General features: G+C 36.8%; 1 protein-coding gene across 1 annotated transcript; it reads right to left on the bottom strand.

The window, feature by feature from the left end:
• Positions 1-2,838: 2,838 nt before the first annotated feature.
• Positions 2,839-16,167, bottom strand: LOC118857189 (pantetheinase-like). The gene is made up of 7 exons (XM_036767840.1): positions 16,099-16,167; positions 14,513-14,643; positions 9,367-9,559; positions 8,080-8,371; positions 7,288-7,649; positions 6,167-6,337; positions 2,839-3,018 (listed from the first exon to the last, which is right to left on the bottom strand). The coding sequence occupies exons 1-7, from the start codon at positions 16,150-16,152 to the stop codon at positions 2,839-2,841; spliced, it is 1,383 nt and encodes a 460-aa protein (XP_036623735.1). The 5' UTR covers positions 16,153-16,167.
• Between the last annotated feature and the right edge of the window lie 1,857 nt (positions 16,168-18,024).

Raw genomic sequence — 18,024 nt, 5'->3', positions numbered from 1 at the left:
ACTTGGTGATGGCCTGGGATGCATTAAATGACCTTGGCTTGTCTGAAATCTGACCAAGCTCTAAGAGCTCCACAAAGCCTACTTTGTCCACCTTCATGGCCAATGGAACAAACTATTCTCATCTGCCGATTCCCCTGGGGAAAGTCTTCACATGCTTGAAATAAACATCCCCCTAACTCATCAATGGGGTTGAGGCCAGATAAACTCTGGAGTTATCCAAAAGTGTCTTGGGAATCCCCTCATACGAGGTCCTTGAGCAAGGGCTGGAGGACCACTTTTGGGGTATGCTATTCTTATTGAGATATGAGTTGGACTATCTGGCCTCTGAAGTCCTTTCCAACTCTGGGACTGATTCTGTGAAGGGACAGCCCTGGATATTTATATCGGTCAACAATCATTTGTTTATTTTCTGTGACGTGAGTACACTACATAAGGACATAAAAGAAACATAAAACACAAATCTTGCCCTTGGGGAGCTTATATTCTAGCTGGGACAGTAGAGAAAACAAAGAATACATGACCAATTTATAAAGCAACATATCTGTAACTACAGAATAATGCATTCAAATAAATACATAAATGTAGCAAAATGATGAGTACTCTTAAAGTCAGGAAGAACTAAGTTCAAATCCCACCTCCAGTGTTCACTGGTTGCACAACCATGGAAAGTTAATCTCTCTGAATCTATTGCCTTGTCTGGAAAACAAGGAAAATAACATCTCTAGTGTCTATCTCATAGGGCTGTTCCGAGGATCAAATGAGATCAAACACAAACAGTACTTTTTAATCCACAATGAGTTATGTAGCTATCTACTACTTTTGTTAATAATAATCCCAAAATTTATTTCAGTGAACCTGCCTCCCAAGAATATGAACTTACATCCTGATACTTTTTAACCAATTGTAGAAAAGTTACTTTATTCACTTGTGCAACCGTCTGTAGTATTAAATATAGAAGATAGAATAGAAAATTGTTCTGAGTCAACTTTCATCTGAATTCCATCAAAAATGATAAAAATAAGATTATTGTTATTGCTAGATTATGATGATGATGATAATGGAGTCCTGTCTCTGGAATATAACTGGTCCCAGGGCAAGCCACTTAGCCTGTCAGTGTCCTAGGCAACTCTATAAGATCACAGGCGGTAGAAAACTTTTGAATCTACTTTGGTTAAAGAGTTTTCTCACCAGGAGTTCCCTACACTGACAAAAACACAAGTCAAGACAAAAATTATTATTATTGTTGGTATTAATTCCTAATGAATTTTGGACAAGGTAGGGATCAGAACTAGACAAAGGCTTACTTAATACGTCATTTATACAAAGTTATTTCACTTACAGACTCCAATAAGGAGATGGCACTGCCAAAGAAACACAAAGTTTGTCAAAGAAAAACTGATATAGTAAGAAAGCTCATATGCAGTAAAAATAAAATTACAAAACCTTCTGAATTTTTGTAGAGAATTTGTAAATATCAGTCCTAATGAATTTTAAGAATCTAATAAATACTGAAACAATCAATTAATCACAAAAAGAAACAAGGATTTCTACGGTGGTATGTTTCTCCACCTGTAACATTTATTAAGTTTCCTTTGATGAACAGTCTGACAATTTATTTTCTATATTTCACAGGATTCTAGTACATTTTATTTAAAAATGAGTCTGAACTTTATGGTTGTAATAAAAAAAGCAAAAAGAATTGTTAATACTGTACAGTAATAAAGGACTCATGTGAATGATGGAGAAGCCATTTAGGGACAGGCAGATTTCATACATAGCTCTTAAGTGAATTTGTTCAATGAACTGTAGTAAGGGACTCTTTTGAGATCTATCTATTCAAAGAAGCACTAGCATTTGTTATGTGTATATAGAAAGATGTGACAAATCAAAGAAGCAATTAAAAAACACAACACAGTTAAAATAGTGAAATCTGCCTCAGAAGTCAATAGACATGAGTCCAAGTGCCTGCCAACAGAATAAAGTCCTGGATTGCCTAAATAGCAAGAAATTAGATATCCATCTCACAGTCAATGTCCTAAATATATGCTAAGACCAAACAGTACAAATATGAATTAACATAAACATGAAACAAAATCAATCTAAAAATGTACTTTGAAGAGGCAATTTTCAATTCCTGACTTTACCACATAATCACTGTATGAGAGTGGTCAAGTCATGAGGCAGAGGTTTGTGGACCACTTGTAAGGGATAGTATAAAAGCAGGACCCACGTTTAAGGTAATGGTTAGAGCAGATGACCATTTTTCACTTCAAGACTCTATGACTCATGTCCCTGAGCATCAATTGCCACATCTGAAGTTTAACGATATTCATACTGCTCATCTCACAGGGATGTTAGGAGGATGGCATGAAAGAATGTCCCGGGGAATTCTGTTTAAGATGTTATATACACGTAAAAGAGTATGTTCATTTTATAGATGTGGCAGCTGAGGCCCGGGGAGATTTGACTGACGTAAGATCCCACAGACAGTAAATGTCAAGAGCAGAATTTGAATTCAGAACCAGTGTTCTTCCCACTACCAATGGCAAGATGCACTTGGTGACAGCAGTGATGCAGTTTAGGAAGTAGCATCAATGGTCCTGCTTTTATAAGCATGTGGTAGATTCTCCCATAGTACTTTCCAATTACCAGTATTATTTGGTGGGCTTCAATGTGCCACTGTGGCTCAATAATTTTTAACACTATAGAGAAACGTGGGGATTATACGAATCTAGGCATTCACCTTAACAATTATTGAGGGTAGGAAAGCTGTCCTGACACACATGTTCCTACCATCAGGAAACAATAAATGGTGGGCAATATAATATTGTACAGTTCCTACCAAATTGCTGAGTACAGAACAAAAACCATAGTTATTATCCTCATCAATAATGCAGATCCCAGATCAACTGAAGCATTTGTTGGTTTACTCTTCTCATACTGCCTCCCAAATAGAGTCACCATTATGACAGGTCCAGATGTACCATTCTCATTTACCATGCGTCCATCATTTAAAACCTAACCAAAACCAAACAAACAAAAAAAGAGAGTTGCTTCCATTAACAATAAAAAGAGACAATACCTCAATATGATACTATAAACAAAATATCTCCAAACTCTTGAACCAAAAAACTATTAACAAATAGGTTAAACTGGTTTATGCGTCACAGCCAGGAATATTAAAATTGTCAACTGTTAATGTTATTATGTCATAACATATAAGATATGCTATATGTTAACTGTTAATATGTATTAACTGTTATGTACGGAAGAAAACATAAAATAAAAACAATAGGAGCCATCTTATGATGAAACCACTGTAACTAATACATGTAACCAAAACAAACTGCTAAGAAAACTGGAAAGCAGTATGGCAGAAATTAAGCATAGACTAACATTTTAAACCATATTCCATAATAAGTTCAAAATGGATGTGTGACATTAATTTCAAAGGCTATCCTATAAAAAATTAAAACAGAAAGAGATCATGCACCTTACATAGCTATGGGTAGGAGATGTATTCTTAAATCTCCGAGACACAGAGGAAACTATTAAAGATAAAATAGATAATTTTGATTTTATGAAACTGAAAAGCTGCTGCAACAAATGCATCTATGATATGAAGGGAAATGGTAAAAGAGAAAAAAAAATCTTTTTATCAGATTTCTCAGATAAGGATTTGGTATCCAAGACATAAAGACAACTAACAGATTAGACAGACAGACAGACAGATAGATAGATATGATGTGTCATCAAAGGATATAAACAAACAATTTTCAAAAGAAGAATTTCAAATTAACAGCCAAATGAATGTTCTAAATTACTAAAACTATTATTAATAAGAAAAATGCAAATCAAAATAACCATAGGGTTTCAACTCACACTCAGCAAACTGACAATGACAAAAAGTGAGAATAGCAAATGACAGAGGAAAGGACTACTTCTAGGGTATACAGGACAACAAGCAAATTTTTTTTTGGAGGAAGCAAAGTTGTCTATATAAACAATTTGATTTAAAAATACATGAAATGATTTATTGATGAAAATTTGGAATAATTAACTTACAATCTTCACTTTTTCATAAGAAGTATTGTGATCAAAAATAGTGAACTTACAGAACTGTCTAAATTTGGTTACCATTGTAGTTCACATGACCACTTGTGCTACAATTCCCTGAAGATGCTGACCCCTGACTTTCAAAAAGTGAATCCCTCATTCATCCTCTTAACTATAAGACACAATATTCGTCCGATATTCCAGAAAAACAGTTTATACCTTGATTGTTCACCTCACTCTTAGGCTGCCTACAGTATCTCACCACATCACAAATATCCATTGTTTCATTTCTAGAAAGTATTCTCAACACTATTCAATAATTGATACCCAGAAGGTAGAATACACACAAGAGCCTACTATCACTCCTCAGTAATACACATTTCAAGAAAAACGGAAAATGTTGCCCTTTTTGTAATAACATGTATCAAAGTATAAAACAGTGACTAAAAACTTCACTGCAGATTATAACTCTATTTCAGCATGTTTTACATGAAAAAGGCCATTCATAGAAAACCTTGATAATGATGCTGGTTTTCATGAAGTAGATAATTTTAAATATAATTTTTGTTGCATCTTACACTAAAATTTAAAATACTATTTAAAAAATGTTGTTATGTTGGCATTACAAATAAACCAGATAATGGAATGTTGATATTTTGTTTATTTCATAGTGCCCTGTTTTATGAAACCTCAGATATAATAGCTCTATCTTTCTCAAAATTAAAATAATCACTTCATATTAAATATGCAAAATACATCAAAATTATAATTTAAGAAAGTGAAAAAAGTGGAACTTACATTTAATTGCTGATACAATTTTATTTTTTCATATTAAATTTGTACCACACCTTGTTTGCACTGTTGTTAAATACACACAAACACAAAAGGTACGAAATTAAAACATTCAGCTTCTAATATAATGCAGTGTAACAGAAGACATCTTACGTAATATGAGTCAGAGCGCACACACACTTTAGTAACAACTGCCTGTCTGTGCCTTCTTTAGAAGAGAAACTCTTCCAACTTAAATTTATTACATGTACAATCATAACACTGTGAAGAAAGTGGCTTATTTTGTGAATCATTAAGGATTTAGGTGAGGTACTCAGGATTTTGAACTGCCACTGTGGGGTATATTATAAACTTTAAGAAGTAAATACACAAGATCCTAAGTAGTTAACTGCTCAGAACATTAAGCCGTTGTTCAGTTGTTTTTCAGTCATGTCTGGCTCTTCATGATCCCATTTTGGGGGGCTTATGGGCAAAGACATTGGAGCAGTTTGCCATTTCCTTCTCTGGCTCATTTTACAGATGAAGAAACTGAGGCAAACAGGGTTAGATGATTTGCCCAGACACTATGCCTGGCAAAGGGCACCGAGAGTTTAAGTGACTCGCCCATGGTCTCACAGCCAGCATGTGTCAGCCAGGTACTGGCCTATGCCACGCTGCCTCTCAAGAGCAGCTTACACTAAGCTGAAATCTGTCTCCTGGCACATTATACTCATTATGCCCCCTTTATACCCATTATTCTAGTCTCTTCTCTGAAGCAAAAGAAAATTTAAAAGCTTTGTTTCCAAATTTCCTATTTCCAGCGTTGCAAAGACAGTGATTGAGATGTCAAGTCTAGGTGGCTCAGTGGAGAGAACGCTGATCTTAGAGTGAGGATATACTGATTATTTTTGCCGATTTTTTTTCTTTTCTTTTTTATTCTTTATAAACTATTATTTGTTATATGCAATGGTTCTCTGGGAAGAAGAGGGGAGAGATACTGAGAAAAATTCTGGTGATACAAAAAATGAAAGATATCAACAAAATTTAATTAAAACAAAGAAATGAAAGACTAATTTGACTACTTATCAAATAATCACAGAACAATGAATGATTTATTGCTTTGTTCCCACATGTAAATAGGCACTAATTTATGGCTTACCAAGTTTACTTAGACCTATTTTCTATATCACAGTACTCCTGGTGCTCCTCAAATGCCACTTTACCCCTTATTAGCTCTAAGATATTTATGACATTTCTGGGCACGGCAGTATCCTTTCATTTAGAATTTACTGCACAAACCATCTCTTCATCTCTGGAAATACACAGAAAAGACTACTACCTCAAATTCTCCAGGTACGAGCTGAAGCCCACTCAGCAACATCTCCGGAAAAACATGCTGAGAGTCAAACGTGCCGCTGAGAGAGAACATGTCGAACAAGGTAGAAGCATTCTCAACAGGCTGCCCACAAGTTTCTAACATAGTTGTTAAGCACTTCAACAGTGTACAAACCTGTGTGAAATAGATACAGATCAAATAATCAGTATATACAATGTTCAAGAGCATACAGCCGTTTTTGTTCTTTTGTGAAGTAAAGTAATCCAGCTTCCCTCTTTGATCAAGCCATTCTTTTGTCCCAGAATATGTCTGGGGCTCTTACAATCCACCTGATAAAACCTTTATAAAAATAGTATAGTACATGGTTCCAGCCAGGCAGTATCTGAAATGCATACTCACACATATTTTCTAAGAAACGGAACACGACCCTAAGCCCTCCCTGACAAAACCCGAAATGACCTGTGACTATGTTTATGACTATCATTGACTCAATTCAATCCAACTTAAGCAAGCAGCGTAATGTCTTCAAATAATGACTGAAATAATCTATTTAATCTAAACTTCTGTTTATTTCATAAAATGTTCCAGTTGCAGTCGAGAAGGGACCCTAGATGAGGAAACAGAGACCCAGAGAGGGTGACTTGTACAATGTCACACTGCCATTTAATAAGGAAGCATGGACTAAAATCCACATCTTCTGACTTTCTGGCCAGTATATTTTCCACAACACTACAGTGCTCTTCATCAGGGTTCAGTGCCTAGAAGCAGCTAGGTGGCGCAGCGAAGAGTGCTGAACTTGGCTTCTGGAAGGTCTGAGTTCAAATCGTGCCTCAGACCCTTGGGTAAGTCACTCAACCTCTTTCAGACTCGATTTCTTATTCTGTAAAATGAGGATGATAATAATAGTACCTACCTCACAGGGTTGCTGTCAGAAACAAAAGAGGTAATATATAAAGTGCTTTGAAAAATTTAAGGCACAAATACTAGAGGTTTTTTTGCTTTTTTTAAAATATGTGCAAACTTTAAAGACTAACACTTAATACATAATTTCATAGATATTTTCTTATAAATCTCATTGTTCTAACAGTCTTTCCACTTAACTTCCTTCTCTCATGAATGATTACCTGCGCGTAAAATTCCCCTTCAACATCATGAAGTCCATCAAAAGCCCCCAAAACATAAACTTCATCTGCTCTCTTCTCAGACATTTTGTAGCTCAAGTAACAACACAGTGTGTTCTGACAAACAGTGTAATTTCCTGTATCATTAATGAGTTCTTTGAAGGTGAACTTATCAAATAGTATTGAGGCTTTAAACTCCTCTTGCTCTGCTGAGAAAGGTTTTATGCTGTTAGCATAAGAGCTCCAATTCACTGGTGGTGAGAGATTGGGATGTGAGTCCAACTGTGAAAGGAGCAGTGTCCCATTCTCTGAATTCAAATCAATATAACACACCTTGGGAGCATCAGGTGCATAGATACCACTCCCTGAAAATAGCAAATAAGAAGGATTTTTTGATTAGAAAGAAACAAAAAAAAATTATATAGCTTTTTAAATTACTGTCGCTCACAAAGTATTTAAAATATTGAACAAATATCAGCATTGCCAGTGATTTCAGGGTTGGGATCAGGAGAAAGGGAAATAGAGAGGGAGAAAGGTACTGGAAAAAGTTTATCTGAACCTTTTTTGTTGACATTAAATGACAAATTAAGTATCCAAGTTTAGAAAACCAAAGAAAAAAACTATAAAGAAATTAAAATGAAGATTAAGTATAGCCTATCCAAAGTGTGCTGATTCAACAGTTTTAAGCTGGGAAATAAATACTTAACTAGGGTCTGTAAGTCTCTTATAAAAACTGATATCTGAGAGCTTTATTACAGGAAATTCATAAATCTTCTTTTAGAAATTGTAAATTACCTGTCATTTGATTGACAGTGTTATGGATATTGGCTACGAGCAAATTAACTCTCATTCCCATAGCCCAGCCTGCATGGAATGCAGTAGGATATAAATATGGCAAATTGTTCATCCAAGCTACTGGTAACACAATTGTATCCACTTTCAACTTTTCCACCAGAATTACCGCAGGGTCATGAAAAAGTATGTCAAAGCCCGTTAAAAGGCCAAACTTTCCAAATGTTGTATCAAAAGTCACCAACTCAGTCTCCAGTATGGTATCAAACTGGGCTTCATTCTTTAACATATATTTCTGTAATAAACACACACAAAAAAAAACATTGTATAAGAAAGTTCATATAGATGCAGTAATATACACATATGGGCTTAGTGCACTAAGCTTATAGTGATTGGATAATATGGATTTTGCCTCAAACAGAATGAAAACTTCTAGGGAAAATAGAGATAATGTACTACAGCACCATATAATTCTTCTTACAGTGAAAGAAATAAAAGACAATTCTTTTGCATCCTATGGTGGGAAAAACATTACTATATGCTTTGCACTGCCTTATCCAAAGCTGATTTTAATAACTATCAAAAATACTTAATTATAATTTTCTATGGACAAGTACACTTTGACTGATCTCTCTAATCTGGTAGAATGAACTCTTCCCATTCAATTGCATGAATACATAAACATATAAAAAAAATCTATGATTCCCTCAGCATAAAGAACTCCCATCGTGGGAACTGCCTCTACTACAACAAAGATCAGTACCTTTAAATGGCTTACTAGATCAATCCTAGGCATTTGTCTGAGGCATGAAAAAGTTAAGTGATATACTCAGGCCTACACAGGTAACAGGTGTTAGAGGCAGGATTTGAACCCAGGTCTTGCTCTCAGTCCAATACACTATCTACTACATTGTACTACTATTCTCACTATTTGGGACCAGTAAAACACAACAACACTTCAATATACAAATGTAACTTCTGTTTCTCATGCATTCCAAATCACTGTAATGGTGACTTTTTTCAATAAGAGAGATAGATAACAGGTGTGGCTTTGTAGGGCCCTTCCTAACCAGGACATTGTTTCCAGTTGCTATACTGCTAGTTGCAAACATGAAGTTAAGCAATGTAGGTAAGGGACTTTGATAAAATTACTTCTGAAGTCCTATTACTGTTGACATAACCGTTATTATTGATAATCCTAATCATCGATATTTCTCCTTTACCACCTATTCTATTATTGAAATTAGTATTGACATTCAGTTGCTGAGCTACTTAAAAACTAATTCATACCTTATAGTAACGAGCCACCAATTTCCCCTCTGAATCGTATACCACATTAGTGTTGTACTGGAAATAGCCATTAGAGGGACACTTGGACACTGTGGGATCACATGCCTTTCTGTCCGCTATATTTGCTACCACGTAGATGGAGTTATTCCTGGCCATGCAGCTGAGTCTTTCTTGCACTGGTGTGCTGCCAAATCTAGTATATGTTCAATGGGAGAAAAAATAAGATCCACTAAATTCAAGCGCTGAAGAATTAAAAGTGATACTACAACTTGGAGCAACCAAGTCATTTTGACTACTAAAAATATCCAAATTCACTAGAAAGGATCTGTGAAGGAAGATGCTATCTCCATCCAGAGAAAGAACTACTGTAGAACTATATAGAATAGGGCTTTACACACACACACACACACACATATGTGTATGTATATACATAATATATATACACAGAGACACCAACACACAATACAAGGAAAGGGAAGAGGAGGGGAGGGGAGGGGAAGGGAAGGGAGGGGAAGGGGAGGGGGAGAAAGAAAGAAAGAAAGAAAGAAAGAAAGAAAGAAAGAAAGAAAGAAAGAAAGAAAGAAAGAAAGAAAGAAAGAAAGAAAGAGAAAGAAAGTAAGAAGGAAGGAAAGAAGGAAGGAAAGAAAGAAGATCGAAAGGGAAAAGGGAAGTTCCAAAGGAAAGCCTATTGAATTTGAAGTCCTATATTCTAGTTCTAGCTCTGCTACTTACAAGGTAGGACCTTTTTCTCAACTATTAAGTTGGGATGATAGCACACACTACTCAACCCAAAAGGCAAGGAGTTATGAAAGTTCTTTACAAGGTATAAAGCATTATATAAATGTGTGATATTAATACCAAGTGGGGTCATATGCCATAGTAAAGGGATAATCAGAACTAATAAAATGAAACTGAAGAATAGAGAGGCATGTGAGAAAAGGGATTCTTGGTCTTCTCAAACAGAATGAATTTTCAATAATAAATTAGGATCCTGGGGTAATTTAATAGACTGATAATGCTGTTCTTAGAGTTGCCAAATTTCTCTAAACTCAATTCATAAAAATGAGACAACATAATGCAACAAGAGCATTGGCTTTAGAATCAGAAGATGTTGTTTGAGTCCCAGCTCTGCCAATTCAGTTATGTTGTCATGAGCAAGATTTCTGTGAGACCCACTTGAGTCCCACGTCATCCAAGGAAGGCTGAAAACCTGAACTAGTCAATCGAGAGCATGATTAGAGCCCTTCTGGACTAACATATCAATAATCCTTTGTGATCCTGTCTGAGTGAAAATCCTTCTACTGTATCAACAACCACAAGACCAGATAAAGCTTGCACAGACATCCTGAGATGAGAGCAGCTCCTTGCTTTATTGAAAACTGTAATCTTCGCTAACAAAAGGACAGACGTCCTTGCTTGTTAGAAACTGTAATCTTGGCTGATAAAAGGCCAGGTGTACTTCCTTGTTCGTGATTTTATAATCTGTGCAGTCTAACTCCAAAGCGAGCTCAGTTCCAACTGCAACTCCACATGCTGCCTGCTGGCTTGAGAGAAACACAACCTAATTCTGTTTGTCTTTCTTAGACTGAACTCTGGAGGTTGACACCTTTAACCTCATCTGTAAAATGGGGATAATAATACTCATACTGCCTATTTTATAGCAGAAAATAGCATGTCATAATGACTAGATGGGTCAGGATGACCTCGATTCAAGGATGTCTAACATTCATTGGTTATGTGATGAGGCAAAGTAATTTAAACCCTCACTGTCCCTGGGCAACTCTCTAAGCATATATATTTCAAGATGGTTGCCATTCTGCGTTCATAGAGAGAATTTCTTTAAAGGGAACTCTCCATGTCAGTGAAATTGCAAGTCAGGATGAAAAAAATCCTAATTCATAAGAGTTGTTGTTGTGGGAGGTGGGGGGGGGGGGGATGCGTTTTGAAAATTTTAAAGCCTTTAGAAATGTAAGCATTATTATAGGTAAGTAAATTGGGGTCTTGAGAGGCTAAATAACTGGCCCAATAAAATATTTAAAAATCTGTCAACAGACTTTACAGGGTTTAACAGATCAAACTGACAAAAACTAAGTTAACTTCTGCTTTTTTTACTGCGATGGGAATGGGGCATTGCAATGGGTGAAGAAGAGCATGAAACAGACATAAAACAAATGAAAACGTTAATTTGGTGCCACCTGCTGGCAAATAACTTTTCAATCATCTTTTATATCAAATCACATTTGCAGAGTGAACAACACAGTTTTTGTTTATTCCCACATTTGTAAAACATTTACAACTTACAAGTTTTCAAAGTACTTTCCTTACAATTGACAGGCAGGTAATGCAAGTGTTATCTGCATTTTATAGATAAAGAAACTGAGACTCAGAGATGTAGTATATTGTGAAATCATGGGAGTTGGAGTCACAGGTTCTCAGTTCTAATTCTAATTCTTTGCTAACTTCCTGAGTAACATTTCCCCTTTGTGGGAAGGAGGCCTCCACTTCCTCATTTCCAAAATAAGAGGATTAGACCAAGGTCTCTTCCACTTCTAAATCTTCCATATCTAAATTAATGATCCTAGGGTTTTACTAGATCTAATAAGTGACATTATTGGAATTCCATTCCAGGTCTCCCAGCCCCAGGGTTAGTGCTGTATCTGAAATAAATGTAAGCCACAGTGATCTATCTACCCATAATGATCAAGGGCATAACTGTATTTAGAAAACCGCTTTTAAAACTATACATAGAAAATTGGTAATTTTATTTTTAATTTGATGAAGGAGGAGGAAGAGGAAGAGGAGGAAGAGGCAGAGAAGAAAAAATAGCAGCATCCCCCAACTTCTGCTTGAATTTTCAGGTTGGGTATAGGAAACCAATGGTTAGAGGGCATGATCTAGATCAGGATCCCTAAAAGAAGACTGAGAAGGAGAGGTCAGATAGGCAGAAGAACCAAGAGAGAGCAGTGTCCTAAAACCTAGAGAGAAGAGAGCGTCAAGGCGAGTGATCAAAAGTGTCAAAGGCTACAGAGAGGTCAAGAGGACTGAGAAAAGGCTGTTGGCTTTGACAACTAGGAGATAATCTATAACTTTGGAGAGAGCAGTTTCAGTGGAAAAATGAGTCTGAAGCTGGATTGTAACAAAAGAATAGACAGCCTTCCCAAAGAATTTAGCCACAAAGGGTAAAAGGAATATAGGATTATAGTTAGTGGAGAAAAGATGGATCAAGTGAGGTTTTTTTGAGAATGGGGGGAACATGGGGATGTTTGTAGGCAGTATGGAAGGAGCTAGTAGAAAGGGAGAGACTTCAGTTAAACCAGAGAGTGTGGATAACGAAGGGCAGATGGAATAGATGGGATACAACGGGATCGCTTGAGTAGGTAAAGGGGTTTGCCTTGGTGAGAAGGCCACCTCTTCGTGTGACATGGGGTGAAGGATGAGATAGTAGCAAAAGGCATATGAGTGATAGGAGATGAGAAAAGAGAGAAGAGGGAGCTCATGGTGAATGGCCCAGCTGGTGGCACTGTGGATAGAGTAGTGAGTCTGATTTCTAATATAGCCCCAGATACATCCTAGCTGCGTGACCCTGAGCAGGTTATTTGCCTCAGTTTTCCCATCTGTAAGATGGGGATAATAACATCTACCTTCTAGTGTTGTTGTGAGGGTCAAATGAAATAATATTTGTAAAGTGCTTAGCACAGTGCCTGGCACATAACAGGTACCATGTAAACATCAATTATTATTATTAACATTATATTACTGAGCCACTGTTGGTGATCTATGAAAGACTACAGAAAATGGAAAAGACTGGGGAAGGGAAAATATCTCATTTTTTTAAAAAGGAAGAAACAACGTCTATGAACTGCAGGCCTGTGAGCTTAACTTTAATTACTGGGGAAATTCTAGATGGACCATTAAAGGAATGGTTGGTGAGTTTCTTTAAAAGGGAGTAGTTATTACAAAGAGCCAGCATGGCTTCATCAAGAAAAGGTCAGAAGTAGAAACAATAAGATTTTGCAACTGACTGGATATGTGAGATGAGAGAGAGTGAAGAGTCAAGTAAAATGCTGAGGTTGTGGAATCTGGGGCACAGGAAAGAGGGTGGTACCCTCCACAGAAATAAAGAAATTCAGAAGAAGGATTAGTTTTAAAAGAAAAAAAAAAACAAGTTCTGTTTTGGATGTGTTAAGTTTGGGATGTAGGACATCCAATTTGAAATTCAAATAAGCATTTGGAAATAAGTAGCTTGAGTTCTGGTAGAGATGTTAAAAATTGTTAAGGGGCCCCTGAACTTGTTTATCTGAGTTGCCATATTTTCCAAAAACAGTGGACCCAAAGCATGCAGGAGGCCCTGAATGTGTTATGGACAGAGGGCACCAACCTGACATAATTTATTATTTGCATCCCAAACTGGACTCCCTGTGTGTCCTTGGGAATCAAGGCAGGCACAGTCAGTCTGGGTTAGGCTAAGAAGCTGCTTGTACAGCTGAGACCAGGTAAATAAGCACACCATCCTATTTTCATAGTCTAGCAATTCCCAAGAAAAAAAATGCAGCTTTTGCCATCACCTTGCCCCTCTCCTTCTGGAGGGGTTTTGCCCTTTTTCCACCTTTACTTCACCCTTCTCCCTCCCATTCCACATCCCTTTAGGTACAGATATCTGGCATCTGCTCTTTCCCTTGTTCTGTCATAAAAATGCAAATTTCTGTAAGAATTGTGAACTCTTTGGGTTCCATATGCATGTTCATTTCTCTTGTAATAAACCAGGTTTTCATGTAAGTTTCATGAAGCTGTGACTGTGTGGACAAAGACTAAGGATGGCTATATAGATCAGAGAGTTATTTGCACAGAGATAGATGATAGTTTACTCCATAAGTGTTGCAGAGGTCACCAAATTGGAGACTACAGAGAACAAAGAGAAGAGGACTCAGGTCAGAGCTCAAGGTACACCTATAATTAGAAAGCAGGATATGGATGAAGACATCTAGTGAAGGAGACTAAGGAGGAGCCAGAGAGCCTAGAGAAAACAGTGTAGAGGAGAGACAGTATCAAGGCAGAGGGCTGTCAATAGTGTAAAATAATGCAGAGCAGTCAGGTAAGCAAAGGATTAAGAAAAGAAGGACTGAGGACAGACAATATAGTTTAATACCTGTTGTGGTCTATACAAGGGGTCCAGTTCACTTGTGGGTGTGGAATATCCTCCAGAAAGGAAAAAGTCCTTAGTCTATCAGAAACTAATCCAGAAATACCATATTCTGGAGTCACAATGATATGTGCACCCTGTTGAAAATAAACTTAATTAATACAATCCCAAATAAGCCTCATAACAGTAATAATGTTGGCTAAATAACACCCACGCTTATGCCCCATCAGCTCCTTTATCAGCTTTCTTTCAGCAGTCTCATAGATTATCTACCTTTAAAACTGAGCCAAAACAGAATACCTGTCCCAACTAATTTTCTTGTTGTCTCTTTTATTTTTACTCAGATTCTATGATTTGTAGATTTTTAAGAGTTAGAAGAGATCATGTTACCCAATCCCTAAATTTTACAAGGAAACTCAATTCCAATAGGAAAGCACAGCAGTAATGTAATACAGCTTTGGTTTTCGTTTTTAATTATTGGATTTAGATGATATGAGACCTGAGCCTCAAAATCTAGTTCCGCTAACTTTCCACCTGTTTGACCTTGGCTCTTTTACCTTTTACCTCTGTGGTTCTGATTTCCTTATTCATAAAATTAAGGGAAAGGACTAGATAATCCTTGAGGTCTTTTTGACCTCTATGTCTATTATCCATGGCTCCTAGTAATGACTGAATTTCTACACCCTTTTTTTAAATTCAACTATTAAGGATAATAACCTTGATGGGGAGCATTGACAAATATAAGTTTTCTCTACATATCGCTGAAACCTATATAATATTCATTAAATCAGAGTTTTGATTATAAAATTTGATTATAAACTTCTTTTAATTTAAGTATTAGTTTCCCCTTACATTCACAGACGCACAGAAATTCAGAGTTGGAGGTAACAAGAGCATCCATGCAGTCCAACTCATCCCTGAATGAGAGTACTAGACATGTATTCATCCAGGCTCTGCTTGAAAACCTCAAGTTAAAGGGATCCCACTTCCTATGTAGCTTATGTCACTCTGGGTAATTCTGCATGACATAAAGCATAAATGTGCATCTTTGCAAATACTACCCATTGCTCTTATTTCTGTCCTACTGCATCAATCAAAACAAGTCTAACTTTTCTTCCAAATAGCATTTCTTCAAACGCTTACAGAAACCTATCAAGTACCCCCTAAGTTCTTATGTATTCTCCAGGCCAAACATCCCCAATTCCATCAGCTAATTGGCATTTGGCATGAACTCTAGCCCCTTCGTTATGCTACTTTCTTTCCTCTGCATGCTCTCTGGCTTATCAAAGTCCTTCCATGGTACCAAGAATTTTAATACAGTACTCCAGCACAGAGTACAACAGAACTATGCTCTCCCAACATGAGGACACTATGTACCTCTTAATGCAACCTAAAATTATATTAGCTTGTCTGACTGATGTTATGCTTACAGACACTGAAAATGACAAACCTTTATTGGATGAGGTATACTATACTACTGCCGACGTCAACCACAAGTGACTTTCCTGCTCCTGTTTCTGGTCATTTTCCTTCAGTGAAGGTTCCAGAATTCAGAGCTCACTCTACTACAGTATAACAACAGGAAAAAATACCTGCTTTGCTGCTGATTTAACTGCTTGCTCCAAAATGTCCATGTTTTGGTTCATTAAATTTAAGGCTTCTTCCCGGTTGAGAGGGCTTAAACTTTCAGATGGCATTATCACTGCATGCTCATATACAGCTGCGATGAAGGTATCCAGACAAGTGGTTTTAAAGGCACAAAGAGCAAAAATTGCCATATAACTCTGCCACTGAGGAGGGAGCATGATGTAGTCCAAGGATTTCTGAAAAACAAGCTCATGTAGTGTATACATATAAAATGAGGGAAAACTTTTATTACAGCATGTTAATAAGTAAAGAATATTGTACAAATTATCATGAAGCAATAACTATGTGATTCCATGACTTCTAAATATGATTTATAATTCATATCTTAGTGATCTTCAATGCCCAGATTAAACCCATCCTACTACCATCTTCAACCAGTCATCCTACCACTGGACAATTCCAAGAACCAACTCTACCTCAAAACCCAAAGCCTTGGCAAACTCAGCTTATCCTATGCAGTGAAGATGTTTTAGCACCACATTTTTCACTCACCTCCCAATTCCACGGCTCCAAGTTCAGGTTGCAGAAGGATTTAATTATATGCACATTTATAAAAAATACTAAGACAACACTCTGCCTTGCACAGAGTTGGCACTTAAAACCTTGTTCAATTTGTGATAGTAGTGGATCACTTTTCTAAGTTTTGCTATTTGGTCTTGTTCTATCATATATTACCATCAGCTCCACAAATGGCACTTCTGGGGCAGCTAGGTGGTACAGTGAGTAGAGCACCGGCCCTGGGGACAGGAGGACCTGAGTTCGAATTTGGCCTCAGACACTTTACACACTTACTAGCTGTGTGACCTTGGGGGAGTCACTTAACCCCAATTGCCCTGCCAAAAAAACGAAAACACAAATGGCACTTCCTCCCCTTCCTGTCTCCCCAGAGTTGAAAAGTTGCAAGGGTTTCCAGGCTGAATTCTTTTTTTTAATTTTCAAAAAAATATTACTTATTTTTAACAGCCTTTTCTTTAAATTTTGAGTTCCAAATTCTCTCCCTCCCTCCACCTTGTCTCCAACCCATTGAGAAAGCAAGCATGTGACATCAATTACAATGTGATATTATACAGAACACACTTCCATATTAACAATGTTGAAAAAAAAAAGCAAGAAAAATAAAGTAGAAAAACGTATATGTCAGTCTGCACTTGGAGTTCATCAGTTCTCTCTCATCCGAAGTCCTCTGGAATTGTCTTGAATCACCCCTACCAGGGGTGGGGAACCTGTGGCCTCCAAGGCCACGCTTCGGTGTGGCCTTTTGACTGAGTCCAAGTTTTACAGAATGAATCCTTTTATTGCCACCTTCTCATAATTTCTTATAGCACAACAGTATTACTTATAGCACTGTTCAGTCATTTCCCAATTAATGGGAATCCCTTCAATTTCTAATTCCTTGTCACCACAAAAAGAGATGTTATACATATTTTTGTACAAATAGGTCCTTTTCTTTTTTTTAATCTTATTGGGGATATACACCTAGTAGTGGTATTGCTGGGTCAAAGGGTATACACACTTTTAGAGCCCTGTGAATACAGTTCCAAATTGCTTTCCAGAATTGCTGGACCATTTCACAATTCTACCAAAAGTGTAAGTGCAACTATTTTTTCACATTCCTTCCAGCATTCATCATTTTCTTTTTCTTTTATGTTAGCCAATCTGATAGGTGTGAGGTAATATATCACAGTTGTTTTAATTTGCATTTCTCTAATCAAAAGTTATTTAGAGCATCCTTTTATATGATTGTAGCTTTGATTTCTCCTCCTGAAAACTGCCTATTCATATCCTCTGACCATTTATCAACTGAGGAATGGCTCTTATTTTTATAAATTTGACTAAGTTCCCTACATATTTGAGAAATGAGGCCTTTACCA

This window comes from Trichosurus vulpecula, chromosome 7 (genome assembly GCF_011100635.1).
Source record: "Trichosurus vulpecula isolate mTriVul1 chromosome 7, mTriVul1.pri, whole genome shotgun sequence".
NCBI lineage: Eukaryota > Metazoa > Chordata > Mammalia > Diprotodontia > Phalangeridae > Trichosurus > Trichosurus vulpecula.
Note: the sequence above shows the minus strand (reverse complement) of the source record. Positions and strands in the feature narration are given on the sequence as shown.

Bases quoted from the DNA above. Each gene is read 5' to 3' on its own strand.
- LOC118857189 (XM_036767840.1), bottom strand. From the start codon at position 16,152: ATGAACCAAAACATGGACATTTTGGAGCAAGCAGTTAAATCAGCAGCA. The intron at 9,560-14,512 runs GTATTAAACTAT...AACATATACTAG, and splicing joins CCTTGTATAGACCACAACAG to ATTTGGCAGCACACCAGTGC. The intron at 8,372-9,366 runs GTATGAATTAGT...TGTTTATTACAG, and splicing joins TGGTGGCTCGTTACTATAAG to AAATATATGTTAAAGAATGA.